This window comes from Oncorhynchus mykiss, chromosome 30 (assembly GCF_057628025.1).
Source record: "Oncorhynchus mykiss isolate SJ-2025 chromosome 30, ASM5762802v1, whole genome shotgun sequence".
NCBI lineage: Eukaryota > Metazoa > Chordata > Actinopteri > Salmoniformes > Salmonidae > Oncorhynchus > Oncorhynchus mykiss.
The window spans coordinates 21966189-21981703 of NC_143051.1; the positions used below are offsets into that span (position 1 = coordinate 21966189).

The 15515-nt window shown below is 41.7% G+C and overlaps 1 protein-coding gene across 1 annotated transcript; it reads right to left on the bottom strand.

Moving 5' to 3' along the window:
- Positions 1–668: 668 nt before the first annotated feature.
- Positions 669–15306, bottom strand: LOC118946544 (major histocompatibility complex class I-related protein 1). Its single transcript, XM_090227449.1, has 5 exons — positions 15173–15306; positions 3141–3239; positions 2757–3019; positions 2255–2629; positions 669–2021 (listed from the first exon to the last, which is right to left on the bottom strand). The coding sequence occupies exons 3-5, from the start codon at positions 2947–2949 to the stop codon at positions 1795–1797; spliced, it is 795 nt and encodes a 264-aa protein (XP_090083575.1). The 5' UTR covers positions 2950–3019; positions 3141–3239; positions 15173–15306; the 3' UTR covers positions 669–1794.
- Positions 15307–15515: the final 209 nt, after the last annotated feature.

Sequence of the window (15515 nt, forward strand, 5' to 3'; positions counted from 1 at the left end):
TTAACTTGATAGTTATCTAGAATGAGAAGTTCTTCATAATGTGGGAAACTGGTGGAGGAATATACTGTATAATACCTAAAGAAATCCATGTAGGAAAATACAAATGATAGGGGAGAACACTAGTTGGAATGACATCCCTGAATGTAATGAATCTACCCTATGTTTCTGGTCCCCACTAGTCTCTGTGTTCCTGGTAGTTGTTGCATGACTCCCTGGTCCTCCTCCTGTTTAACCAGACAGCTGCCAGGAGGACCCAAAAGTAGCAGCAGCTTCCACACTCCCAATGATGAAACCTGCATTGTCATCCTCTGGAATGAAAAAAATATGTTAATGAATTATGGGTACTTGTTTAGGCGTTGGTCTTAGTATGACATGACATAAGTTAGGGACACTCCTCCACAGCTTCTCAGTGCTTACAAAGATCATATTACAGTTCTTATTGTAAATGTCCATGAGAAAATGGTAATTGGCTATGCAATTTGAAGTCAACCGTGCAGACATTAATTGCAAGTGATGTAATTATGATCTGTGGTATTCCAACTAGTTTTGGATTAAAACTCAACTGTGCCGTTGATGAGTAAAAAATGGTCCCCAAAATTGGACTTCATTGGCCAGGAAAGAGGACACCTTTCCACACAGTAAATGCTTTATCATTGAGGTAATTTGTTTTTATTTTGAACGTTTGGTATGCTAAGTTTGGGAATTTGTGGTTTATGAGGTAAAAATAAATTAATAGCCTATGACTATATGCATAGAGTTAAATGTTTTACCAATATTCAAAGGAAAAAAGGATCAATTAACATGACAGAGGTCCTTTTTGTAGACTGTAGCCTCTCTACAAGTATGCCGTAACATTCACAATTTCTCTGTATGATCATAATTGCTAACTCCAGTTGGTCTTGACCACCTGAGTGTTCCAGTCTGATGGTGACTTCATCCTCAGGGTATAACAACACAGGGCAAGACCCAGGTGGTGACTTCATCCTCAGGGTATAACGACACAGGGCAAGACCCAGATGGTGACTTCATCCTCAGGGTATAACGACACAGGGCAGGACCCAGATGGTGACTTCATCCTCAGGGTATAACGACTCAGGGCAAGACCCAGATGGTGACTTCATCCTCAGGGTATAACGACTCAGGGCAAGACCCAGATGGTGACTTCATCCTCAGGGTATAACGACACATGGCAAGACCCAGATGGTGACTTCATCCTCAGGGTATAACGACACAGGGCAAGACCCAGATGGTGACTTCATCCTCAGGGTATAACGACTCAGGGCAAGACCCAGATGGTGACTTCATCCTCAGGGTATAACGACACAGGGCAAGACCCAGATGGTGACTTCATCCTCAGGGTATAATGACACAGGGCAAGACCCAGATGCAGACATAGGAGGCAGATGGTTCGAATCTCTGATATTTATTGAACAACCAAGGGGCAGGCTAGAGGCAAGTCGAGGACAGGCAAAAGTTCATAAACCAGGTCAGAGTCCAAACGGTACAGGGCAGCAGGCAGGCTCGAGGTCAGGGCAGGCTGAATGGTCAGGCAGGCGGGCTCAGTGTCAGGGCAGGCAAGAGGTCAAATCAGAGTCTAGTAGAAAACAGGAACTCAGAAAATACGCTGGTAAGCTTGACGAGACGAATTGGCAACAGATAAACAGAGAACACAAGTATAAATACACTGGGGGTAATGGGGAAGATGGGCAACACCTGGATTGGGGTGGAGATGAGCACAAAGACTGGTGGAACAGATCAGGGTGTAATACAGGGTTCTTGTTGGATCACACAGCTTTAGGTGTTGTTGTTGTCCCACTCCTTAGGGTCCACCGTCATACGAGACCTCATCTGGAAGATCCCGTCGTGGTTGGGGAGGGTCTCTCCATACTTCACATCCTCATGGATATCCTTTTCTCCTCTCATCCGCATCACCATCACTCCTCTGGGGTAGAAACCTGTAGCATGACATGTCACAACTGGAGAGGAGGGGGTCTTCTGGAGGATAGACACTGGGGGAGAGAAATGGGTGTGGAAAGAAAGGATGGAAGAGAGAGAAGGGTGGGGTAAAGAGACAGAGATGGGAGAGAAAGAATGACAGGGAAAAGATGTAGAGCAGAATAAGGAAGTTGCTATTAACAATGCACAGTGTTAACAGTATTGTGACTTATGTACAATTCAATGCACACATTTAAAAACTCAACAGAATTAAATAAGAATTGTGTATGTAGAAGAAATTGTCCCAGTGTTTCTGTACCTATCCTCTGCAGAGTACTCTTCCCATTCTGCAGATACTTCTTGAGACATGTTATACACCTCTGGGTGAGGTAATGCTTATACCCCTCATTGACAGCTATGTTACTGTCATACTTGTGTTTGGTGATGACAGCCTGTGGCTTTGGAGTGACCCATGTCATTGTCTTTAGGTCAAATGAGATGAAATCCTCTCTATCATGACCATACTGGAACAACACATCAGTGATACCAGTCTCTTCATCCCACTCACAACCATACATTACCTGGTATATGTGCACACCAGAGAGAGAGAGAGGCAGCGAGAGAGACCGAGTGAGGTTCAGAGTTGTCGAGATATCATCACAGTGCACTGCTTTCTCTGTTCGTTGCTTTCTCTCTTATCAGAGACTCACACAGGGAGGAGGCTCTGCTGTTGGTTACAGAGGAGGGTAATACACACACACATGCTTAGTTAAGTTGATATTTAATACCGATGTTAATAAGGGTGGTTTATCATCACTCACCTGCAGTCTGATTGAAGAGCTGCTGGGAAACAACCAGGTTGGTTTTGGTGAGCAGATCATTACCAATGTACAGCTGAATGTTTCTCTCCCAGTAGTCAGGCCCCTCTGACTTGGCTATCCACTCCTGTTTATGAGTCATTCTGCTGATGTTACTGTCATAGTAGGAGAAGGGATTTCCATTCACCAGCACCATAGTCACGAACTCTGGCAAGTCTGGTATTCCTGATGTCCCAGAGTACTAACAAACCGCAGGGAATGCACAGCTGGAAAGTAGAAATATTCTACAATTACCACATATACAGTAACTCTATGTACTAACTCAACAATAGTATGTAATAAATGACACAGAAGATAGACATACTGACAGATACTGTAGGTTAGTACCTATTGGGAGATGGTGTGGCTGTTCAGTTAAACAGCTTTTTAGGTACACCCATTTAGTACCGTATTGGACACCCTTTTTCCTCCAGAAGGGCCTGAATTCTTTGGAGCATAGAAAAGTTACTCAATTGGTATCATGGGACCTAATGTGTGCAAGGAAAACATTACCCACACCATTATACCACCACCACCACCAGCCTGTTCCGTTGACACTGAGAGCCACTTCTTCTTGTTTTTTGCTGATAGGCGTGAAACCCGGTGGGGCCGTCTGCTGCAAAGTCCATCCGTGACACGGACCGACGAGATGTGTGTTACGAGATGCCATTCTGCGAACAACTGTTGTACTGTACTTTTATTTGCCTGTTCGGGGCCGTCTGTTATCTTGCATGATTCTTGCCATTCACCTTCGACTTCTCACCGTCCTTTTGGTAGGCCGTTTTTGCCCACAGGACTGCCTCTGACTGGATGTTTTTTTTTGTCACACCCTTCTCTGGAGGCATTCCTTCTCAACCCTAGACACAGTCTTGCGTGAAAAGTCCAGGAGGCCGACCGTTTCTAAAATTCTGGAACCGGCGCACCTGGCACTGACGATCACATCACTCTCAAAGTCGCTTAGGTCACACATTTTGCCCATTTTAACATTCAACTGAACACTAACCCAATGCCTGTGTGCCTGCATTATATAACAAGCCATGGCCACATGAATAATTGGTGGTGTACCTAATAAACTGGCCACTCACTGAGCGTACTTTTGAATGTTATTCTCTGAATGATGAGATGGGGATAATGTGCACTATTTCTGAAAACCAACTTTGAAATTCTAGTAAAGTGGAATATTAATAAATTCCCCATTAAAGTAGTTCACAATTGGCTCCTGGCAGCACACACATTAACTTCAGCATGTTGTTATTTTTTTACTGTATGATTTTATGTTTTACTATGTCCCGGTCAGTAAACTTGTCAAGAAATAATGAAAAATAGTCATTTTTACCAATCCAACAAAAGGCCTGAGGAATGCCACATTCAAAACAACTGGGAACTCAAAAATATGAGGTCAAATCATGAAGTCAGTAATCTTCTGGTGGGAAAGTCAGAGCTCTAGAAAGCAGTGACCATGTTGTGCTGCTGCCATGTCATGTGTTGCTAACATGCTGTGTTGGTGTCTTAGGTCTCTCTCTATGTGGTGTGCATTTTTGTCCTATCTTTTATTTTTTTAATCCAAGCCCCTGTCCCCGCAGGGGGCCTTTTGCCTTTTGGTAGGCCGTCATTGCAAATAAGAATTTGTTCTTAACTGACTAGTTAAATAAAGGTGAAATCAAATAAAAGGCTCCCGAGCGGGAATTCCCGATTTGGATGAGATTTTTTTTTTAAAATCCCAGTCTGTGCTCGTTCTTTTCCACGGAGTTCCCAGGTGTTTTGAATGCACTGAAGTCGAATGTTGGAGATTTCCAGGTTCCCAGTTCTGAGTTCCTAGTTGCTTTGAATGCGGCATAAGCCAGGGGTAGACAGCCCTGGGCCTCTACGCATCAGTGCTGATCTAGGATCAGGTCCCCTATGTCGATGTCGATTCATTATGATCTAAAAGGCCAAGCTGATCCTTAATCAGCACTCTGACTCTGAGTAGTTTGATACAGGCTTTCGAATGCTGGTGCCTGTACATGTGTCAGTGCCTATCAATGATTTATGTACAGAAGAGAATAGACATTTTACAATGATGGCATTATACCGCCTGGTACGGCAACTGCTCCGCCCACAACCGTAAGGCTCTCCAGAGGGTAGTGAGGTCTGCACAACGCATCACCGGGGGCAAACTACCTGCCCTCCAGGACACCTACACCACCCGATGTCACAGGAAGGCCATAAAGATCATCAAGGACAACAACCACCCGAGCCACTGCCTGTTCACCCCGCTATCATCCAGAAGGCGAGGTCAGTACAGGTGCATCAAAGCTGGGACCGAGAGACTGAAAAACAGCTTCTATCTCAAGGCCATCAGACTGTTAAACAGCCACCACTAACATTGAGTGGCTGCTGCCAACACACTGACTCAACTCCAGCCACTTTAATAATGGGCATTGATGGAAATGTATGTAAAATATATCACTAGCCACTTTAAACAATGCCACTTAATATGTTTGCATACCCTACATTATTCATCTCATATGTATATACATCTCATATGTATATACTGTACTCGATACCATCTACTGCATCTTGCCTATGCCGTTCTGTACCATCACTCATTCATATATCTTTATGTACATATTCTTTATCCCTCTACACTTGTGTGTATAAGGTAGTAGTTTTGGAATTGTTAGGTTAGATTACTCGCTGGTTATTACTGCATTGTCGGAACTAGAAGCACAAGCATTTCGCTACACTCGCATTAACATCTGCTAACCATGTGTATGTGACAAATACATTTGATTTGATTTGATAAGAGTGAGGCAGGGCAAAGTTGACAAACGAACAGATAAAAAAACGCCATTATTTGTTATTATTTGCTGATGCAGCGTGAACGCAGAGGAGCAAAGTAATAAGACACTAACTTGGTTGGTTCGGTTGTTAAAACACTTTGAAAGAACATTCCCATCAATTATAGATGCTCGCTCACATATCTATGGATCAAAAACAGACTCCATCTAAGCGGAGTAAATTAAAGTATTAAGGGTCTGTAACGATCGTCGTCCTCCTCGGATGAGGAATGGGAAGGATCAGACCAAAACGCAGCGTGGTAAGTGTCCATGTTCATTTTAATAAATAAACTGAACACTGCAATAACCAAAAAACAACAAAGAGAGCGCGGGAACGAAACAGTTATGTAAGGTGCAGACACACAAAACAGAAAACAACTACCCACAAACACAGGTGGGAAAAGGCTACCTAAGTATGGTTCTCAATCAGAGACAACGATTGACAGCTGCCTCTGATTGGGAACCATACCCGGCCAAACACATAGAAATACACCACACAGAACAAAACATAAAATGAACAACATAGAATGCCCACCCCAACTCACGCCAAGACCAAACCAAAATAGAGACATAAAAAAGGAACTAAGGTCAGGACGTGACAGGGTCGGACTGGCCATGCATGAAAATTATGTTGCGAAGCAGGAATTTGAGCCAATTTAAAATTTGTTACAATCGGCCACAACACAGAAAAACTAGGCAGGGTAAAGCTCCTATGTTTACAAAGTGAATGTATCAGCTTGTATTGCTCACAAACATAACTTTTACTTTATCTGACAGTTTGTGCATTCATCAACAAAGACATAGTAAAAAGAAATGATGCAATAGTACAACGACCGGTAAAGTTGTCTGTTGATTGCCAAAGTTGTCTTTTTGGTTTAGGGACCAAGGAGAAAACGCAATAACTTGTGGTAAGATTGGTCCTGTGCAGAATGTCAAAATGTCATCAGATGGACAGGTTTATAAGTAAATGAAAAGCTGAGAAAATGATGAAACACGTTCCTGATAAGATAACAAGTTACACAGGCATTAAAATTCTCAACATATGCTGAAAGAAATAAAACATTTTTCTATTCCTGTTCCCAGACAAAATTAACATTTGTTGTATAGTTTTACTGCAAGAATGCGTCATTTTGCATGAGTTAATAAAAGTGGTGTAAAAATGAATTTAAAATACTTTAAAAACCTCTCTGGGATATATGGGACTCTAGCATCCCAACTGGCCAACATCCAGTGAAAATGCAGCGCGCCAAATTCAAATAAATTCCTATAAAAATTTAACTTTCATGAAATCACACATTCAATATACCAAATTAAAGCTACACTTGTTGTGAATCCAGCCAACGTGTCAGATTTCAAAAATGCTTTACGGCGAAAGCAAACGATGCTATTATCTGAGGATAGCACCCAAGCAAACAAACCCAGACCATCATATTTCAACCCTCCAGGCGCGACACAAAACGCAGAAATAAAGATATAATTCATGCCTTACCTTTGACGAGTTTCTTCTGTTGGCACTCCAATATGTCCCATAAACATCACAAATTATCCTTTTGTTCTATTAATTCCGTCGATATATATCCAAAATGTCCATTTATTTGGCGCGTTTGATCCAGAAAAACACTGCGCAAAGTGACTAAAAAATATCTCAAAAGTTATCTGTAAGCTTTGTTCAAACATTTCAAAGTACTTTTGTATTACAACTTTAGGTATTTTTTAATGTAAATAATTGATAAAATTGAAGACGGGATGATCTGTGTTCAATACAGGAGGAAAACAAAGTCTAGCTAGTCTCTGTGTAACGCGCCTCTAACAAAGAGTACACTTCCCTCCAGCCTCATTCTGGACAGTGTTACTTCTTAGTTTCTCAAAGGAAAATCCTCAACCAATTTCTAAAGACTGTTGACATACTGTGGAAAAAATAGGAACTGCAAGAAGGTCCCTTAGAAATCTGGATTCCCAATGAAAACCAATTGAAAAGAGTGACCTAAAAAAAAAAAAAACTGAATGGTTTGTCCTCGGGGTTTCGCCTGCCAAATAAGTTATGTTATTGTCACAGACATGATTCAAACAGTTCTAGATACTTCGGAGTGTTTTCTATCCAAATCTACTAATAATATGCATATCTTAGCATCTGGGCATGAGTAGCAGGCAGTTTAATTTGGGCACGCTTTTCATCCAAAATTCCGAATGCTGCCCCCTATCCTAGAGAAGTTCAGTGTTTCTCTGTTGTCTGTACTTTACTTTACTATTTACATTTTTGACTACTTTTTGTTTTACTTCTACATTCCTACAGAAAATAATGTACTTTTTACGTTTTCTGTGACACTCAAAAGTAGCGGGACAACTTCCAGTGAAACTGGAGGGCGCGCAATTCAAATAAATAATCATAGAAATTATGGATATTAAACATTTAGGAACATACAAGTGTCTTATATCGGTTAAAAACTTAAATTCTTATTAATCTAACTGCACTGTCTGATTTACAATAGGCTTTACAGTGAAAGCATGCCATGCGATTATTTGAGGACGATGCTCCACATCAAAATATTGTTCCACCAGCACAGGTTTCATAAATTCACAAATAGCGATTAAATATTCACTTACTTTTTGAAAATCTTCCTCTGATTTGTCATCCAAAGGGTCCCAGCTACAACATGTAGTGTTGTTTTGTTAGATAAAATCCTTCTTTATATCCCAAAAAGTCTGTTTAGTTGGTTCCATCGATTTGAGTAATCCACTCAATCAACATGCAGAGAAAGGAATCCAAAAGCTACCGCTAAACTTTGTTAAAACAAGTCAAAATACGTTTCTATTTAATCCTCAGGTACCCTAAATTGTAAATAAACTATAATATTTCATACAGAAAGAAGTATGTTCAATAGGAAAATTATATTAGCAGGTGCGCGTCCTCTTCATTGTGCGCGCATAGACTGATTTCTAAGTCTGTATCCCAGTACTAAAACTCACAATTCTTCCTCGTTTGGGAAGAAACAAGCCTGAAACCTTGAACAAGGCCTACTGACATCCAGTGGAAGCCATAGGAATTGCATACTGGGAGCTGGATTTAATTTTTTCCCTATACGTTCTAATGGAGGAACATGGGCTCTCAAAACAAAAAATATGTCCGGTTTGGTTTTTCTTTGAATTTTCTCCTACCATATCTATTGTGTTATAGTCTCTTACATTATTTTAACATTTCTACAAACTTCAGAGTTTTCTTTCCAATGGTACCAATTATATGCATATCTGGATTTAGTTAAGTTTAGTTTACTTTGGGCACGTCAGTCAGGCGGAAATTGAGAAAAATAGACCCTAGCCTGTAGAAGTTTTGAATGCTTAGCCGGACAGCACAAGGGTCCAATTCACACACTTGATCAGGGAGAACATCCCTGGTCATCCCTGCTGCTTATGATCTAGCAGACTCACTAAACACAAATGCTTTAGTGAGTGTGCCCCTGGCTATCCGTACATTTTAAAAACAAGAAAATGCTGCTGTCTGCTTAATATAAGGAATTTGAAATTGTTTGTACTTTTACTTATGATGCTTAATATAGGGAATTTGAATTATTTGTACTTTTACTTTTGATGTTTAACTGTTCATTAATCACGTTACTCCATTTTGTTTATTTTGTTTCTGTCGGCCCCAGCCTCGAACTCAGGCCCTGTGTGTAGTTAACTGACCCTCTATGCCCATTCATCGCCATTTTACCTGTTGTTGTTGTCTTAGCTGATTAGCTGTTGTTGTCTTACTCGTTCTTGTCTTAGCTAGCTCTCCCAATCAACACCTGTGATTGCCTTATGCCTCGCTTTATGTCTCTCTCTAATGTCAATATGCCTAGTATACTGTTGTTTAGGGTAGTTAGCATTGTTTTATTTTACTGCGGAGCCCATAGTCCCACTCAAATTGCCTCAGATACCTATTTTATCCCACCTCTTACACATGCGGTGACCGCACCTAGCATAACTAGTGCCTCCATAGACGCAACCTCTTATATGTCCACTCAATGCCTTGGTTTACCTCCACTGTACCCGCACACTACCATACCCCTGTCTGTACATTATGCCTAGAATCTATCCTACCACGCCCAGAAATCTGCTCCTTTTATTCTCTGTCCCATACGCACTAGACGACCAGTTCTGATAGCATTTAACCGTACCCTCATCCTACTCCTCTGTGGCTTGGGTGATGTTGAGGCTAACCCAGGCCCTGTGTGTCCCCAGGCGCTCTCATTTGTTGACTTCTGTAACCGTAAAAGCCTTGGTTTCATGCATGTTAACATCAGAAGCCTCCTCCCTAAGTTTGTTTTACTCACTGCTTTAGCACACTCCGCCAACCCTGATGTCCTTGCTGTGTCTGAATTCTGGCTTAGGAAGGCCACCAAAAATTTGGAGATTTCCATCCCCAACTACAACATTTTTCATCAAGATAGAACTGCCGAAAGGGGAGGAGTTAGCCTGCAGAGTTTTGTCATACTATCCAGGTCAATGCCCAAACAGTTCGAGCTTCAAATTTTTAAAATGAATCTTTTCAGAAATAAGTCTCTCACTGCTGCCGCATGTTATAGGCCCCCCTCAGCACCCAGCTGTGCCCTGGACACCATATGTGAATTGATCGCCGCTGCCCCCCCCCCCCCCCCATCTATCTTCAGAGTTCGTTCTGTTAGGTGACCTAAACTGGGATATGCTTCACACCCTGGCCGTCCTACAATCTAAGATAGGTTCCCTCAATCTCACACAAATTATCAAGGAACCTACCAGGTACAACCTTAAAGATATTATCCTGACCAATTTGCCCTCCAAATACACCTCTGCTCTTTTCAATCAGGATCTCAGCGATCACTGCCTCATTGCCTGCATCTGTTATGGGTCTGCGGTCAAACGACCAGCCCTCATCACTGTCAAACGCTCCCTAAAACACTTCTGCGAGCAGGCCTTTCTAATCAACCTGGCCCGGGTATTCTGGAAGGATATTGACCTCATCCCTTCAGTAGAGGATGCCTGGTTGTTCTTTAAAAGTAATTTCCTCATCTTAAATAAGCATGCCCCTTTCAAAAAATGTAGAACTAAGAACAGATATAACCCTTGGTTCACTCCAGACCTCATTGCCCTCGATCAGCACAAAAACATCCTGTGGCGTACTGCGCTAGCATCGAATAGTCCCTGCGATGTGCAACTTTTCAGGGAAGTCAGGAACCAATACACACAGTCAGTTAGGAAATCAAAGGCTAACTTTTTCAAACAGAAATTTGCATTCTGTAGCTTTAACTCCAAAAAGTTTTGGGACACTGTAAAGTCCATGGAGAATAAGAGCACCTCTTTTTAGCTGCCTACTGCACTGAGGCTGGGAAACACTGTCACCACCAATAAATCCACGATAATCAAGTATTTCAATAAGCATTTCTCTATGGCTGGCCATGCTTTCCTCCTGGATACCTCAACCCTGGCCAACAGCTCCGCACCCCCCCACAGCTACTTGCCCAAGCCTCCCAGCTTTTCCTTTACCCAAATCCAGATAGCAGATGTTCTGAAAGAGCTACAAAACCTGGACCCGTACAAATCAGCTGGGCTAGACAATCTGGACCCTCTCTTTCTAAAATTATCCGCCGCCATTGTTGCAACCCCTATTACTAGTCTGTTCAACCTCTTTCATATTGTCCGAGATTTCTAAAGATTGGAAAGCTGACGCAGTCATCTCACTCTTCAAAGGGGGTGACACTCTAGACCCAAACTGTTATAGACCTATATCCATCCTGCCCTGTCTTTCTAAAGTCTTCGAAAGCCAAGTTAATAAACAGATCACTGACCATTTCAGATCCCACCGTACCTTCTACACTATGCAATCCGGTTTTCGAGCTGGTCACGGGTGCACGTCAGCCACGCTTAAGGTACTAAACAATATCATAACCCCCATCGATAAAATACAGTACTGTGCAGCCGTCTTCATTGACCTGGCCAAGGCTTTCGACTCTGTCCATCACCGTATTCTTATCGGCAGACTCAACAGCCTTGGTTTCTCAAATGACTGACTTGTCTGGTTCACCAACTACTTCTCAGACAGAGTTTAGTGTCAGTCAAATTGGAGGGCCTGTTGTTCAGACTTCTGGCAGTCTCTATGGGGGTACCACAGGGTTAAATTCTCGGGCTGGCTCTTTTCTCTCTATATATCAATGATGTTGTTCTTGCTGCTGGTGATTCCTTGATCCACCTCTACGCAGATGACACCATTCTGTATACATCTGGCCCTTCTTTGGACACTGTGTCAACAAACCTCCAGACGAGCTTCAATGCCATACAACTCTCCTTCCGTGGCCTCCAACTGCTCTTAAACGTTAGTAAAACTAAATGCATGCTCTTCAACCAATTGCTGCCCGTACCCGCCCGCCCGACTAGCATCACTACTCTAGATGGTTCTGACTTAGAATATGTGGACAACTACAAATACCTAGGTGTCTGGCTAGACTGTAAACTCTCCTTCCAGACTCATATTAAACATTTCCAATCCAAAATGAAATCTAGAATCAGCTTCCTATTTCGCAACAAAGCCTCCTTCACTCACGCCGCCAAACATACCCTCGTAAAACTGACTAGCCTACCGATCCTCGACTTCGGCGATGTCATTTACAAAATAGCCTCCAACACTCTACTCAGCAAATTGGATGTAGTCTATCACAGTGCCATCCGTTTTGTCACCAAAGCCCCATATACCACCCACCACTGTGACCTGTATGCTCTCGTCAGCTGGCCCTCGCTACATATTCATCTCCAGACCCAATGACTCCAGGTTATCAAAAAGTATTTTCTAGGTAGAGCTCCACCTTATCTCAGCTCACTGGTCACCATAACAACACCCACCCATAGCACGCGCTCCACAAGGTATATCTCACTGGTCATCCCCAACGCCAACACCTCCTTTGGCCGCCATTCCTTCCAGTTCTCTGCTGCCAATGACTGGAACGAATTGCAAAAATCGCTGAAGTTCGAGACTGATATCTCCCTCACTAACTTTAAGCATCAGCTATCTGCGCAGTTTACCGATTGCTGCAGCTGTACACAGCCCATCTGTAAATACAGTGCCTTGCGAAAGTATTCGGCCCCCTTGAACTTTGCGACCTTTTGCCACATTTCAGGGTTCAAACATAAAGATATAAAACTGTATTTTTTTGTGAAGAATCAACAACAAGTGGGACACAATCATGAAGTGGAACGACATTTATTGGATATTTCAAACTTTTTTTTTTTTTAAACTGAAAAATTGGGCGTGCAAAATTATTCAGCCCCCCAGTTAATACTTTGTAGCGCCACCTTTTGCTGCGATTACAGCTGTAAGTCGCTTGGGGTATGTCTCTATCAGTTTTGCACATCGAGAGACTGAAATTTTTTCCCATTCCTCCTTGCAAAACAGCTCGAGCTCAGTGAGGTTGGATGGAGAGCATTTGTGAACAGCAGTTTTCAGTTCTTTCCACAGATTCTCGATTGGATTCAGGTCTGGACTTTGACTTGGCCATTCTAACACCTGGATATGTTTATTTTTGTACCATTCCATTGTAGATTTTGCTTTCTGTTTTGGATCATTGTTTTGTTGGAAGACAAATCTCCATCCCAGTCTCAGGTCTTTTGCAGACTCCATCAGGTTTTCTTCCAGAATGGTCCTGTATTTGGCTCCATCCATCTTCTCATCAATTTTAACCATCTTCCCTGTCCCTGCTGAAGAAAAGCAGGCCCAAACCATGATGCTGCCACCACCATGTTTGACAGTGGGTTTGGTGTGTTCAGGGTGATGAGCTGTGTTGCTTTTACGCTAAACATAACGTTTTGCATTGTTGCCAAAAAGTTCAATTTTGGTTTCATCTGACCAGAGCACCTTCTTCCACATGTTTGGTGTGTCTCCCAGGTGGCTTGTGGCAAACTTTAAACGACACTTTTTATGGATATCTTTAAGAAATGTCTTTCTTCTTGCCACTCTTCCATAAAGGCCAGATTTGTGCAATATACGACTGATTGTTGTCCTATGGACAGAGTCTCCCACCTCAGCTGTAGATCTCTGCAGTTCATCCAGAGTGATCTTGGCTGCATCTCTGATCAGTCTTCTCCTTGTATGAGCTGAAAGTTTAGAGGGACGGCCAGGTCTTGGTAGATTTGCAGTGGTCTGATACTCCTTCCATTTCAATATTATCGCTTGCACAGTGCTCCTTGGGATGTTTAAAGCTTGGGAAATCTTTTTGTATCCAAATCCGGCTTTAAACTTCTTCACAACAGTATCTCGGACCTGCCTGGTGTGTTCCTTGTTCTTCATGATGCTCTCTGCGCTTTTAACGGACCTCTGAGACTATCACAGTGCAGGTGCATTTATACGGAGACTTGATTACACACAGGTGGATTGTATTTATCATCATTAGTCATTTAGGTCAGCATTGGATCATTCAGAGATCCTCACTGAACTTCTGGAGAGAGTTTGCTGCACTGAAAGTAAAGGGGCTGAATAATTTTGCACGCCCAATTTTTCAGTTTTTGATTTGTTAAAAAAGTTTGAAATATCCAATAAATGTCGTTCCACTTCATGATTGTGTCCCACTTGTTGTTTTATATCTTTATGCTTGAAGCCTGAAATGTGGCAAAAGGTCGCAAAGTTCAAGGGGGCCGAATACTTTCGCAAGGCACTGTAGCCCATCCATCTACCTACCTCATCCCCATATTGTTTTTTTTTGTTTTTTTTGTTGCTCTTTTGCACACCAGTATTTCTACTTGCACATCATCATCTGCACATCTATCACTCCAGTGTTCATTTGCTAAATTGTAATTATTTTGCTACTATGGCCTATGTATTGCCTTACCTCCTTATTCCATTTACACATATTGTATATAGATTTGTCGATTGTGTTATTGACTGTACTTTTGTTTATCCCATGTGTAACTCTGTGTTGTTTATTGTCGCACAGCTTTGCTTTATCTTGGCCAGGTCGCAATTGTAAATGAGAACTTGTTCTCAACTGGCCTACCTGGTTAAATAAAGGTAAAATTAATACAAATAAAAAGTATATTTTAGCAATTCAATTGACTCATGATACTTAAGTATATGTAAAACCCAATCGTTTTAGACTTTTACTCAAGTATTTTACTGGGTGACTTTCATTTTTACTTGAGTCATGTTCTATTAAGGTATCTTTAATTTTTACTCAAGTATGATAATTGGGTACTTTTCCCACCACTGGTTATTATTATATTAAGCTTCATGTGAGAGGTTATAGGCCTACATTCGTGTCCATATTTCAGTTACTATTCCATTTAACCCGTATGAATTTAAATGAGGAATATTTAGTTCATTCATGTATACAGGGATACTCGTGAGCGGTATATCAAAGGTGCATGTAAAAAGCTTATCCCGAAAATGGTGCCGAAGAGGATGGCTGACGTTTTACATGCCTATAATCAATTGTACTTTTTTGTTCATTTTTTGCGTTGTTTTTGTAACTTATTTTGTAACTTATTTTGTACATAATGTTGCTGCGTCCGTCTCTTATGACCGAAAATCATTTATGGACATCAGAACTGGTAATTACTCACCACGGACTGGAAGAAGCTTTTTCCTTTAATCAGTCTGAAACAACTCTGGTGGGAAAATGTGCATATTGTTTTTATGCAGATTTCTGAATATTTGCATGACAATCTGTCATCAATTGGATGAAAACCTAGATACTGAAAGTATGAAACAGTCCGCAAAGCATGAAGAAATTACTATGCAAAGCAGGATTTTGAGCCAATGAAAATTTGCTACAGTTCCTCACATCACTAAAAACTAGGCAGGACAAAGACATGGTTGTGAAGTGAAAGTAGCTTTCCTTGCTAACTCACACACACAACTACTGAAATCTGACACGTTGGGAGTCTATTTATTTTAGAGTATTTT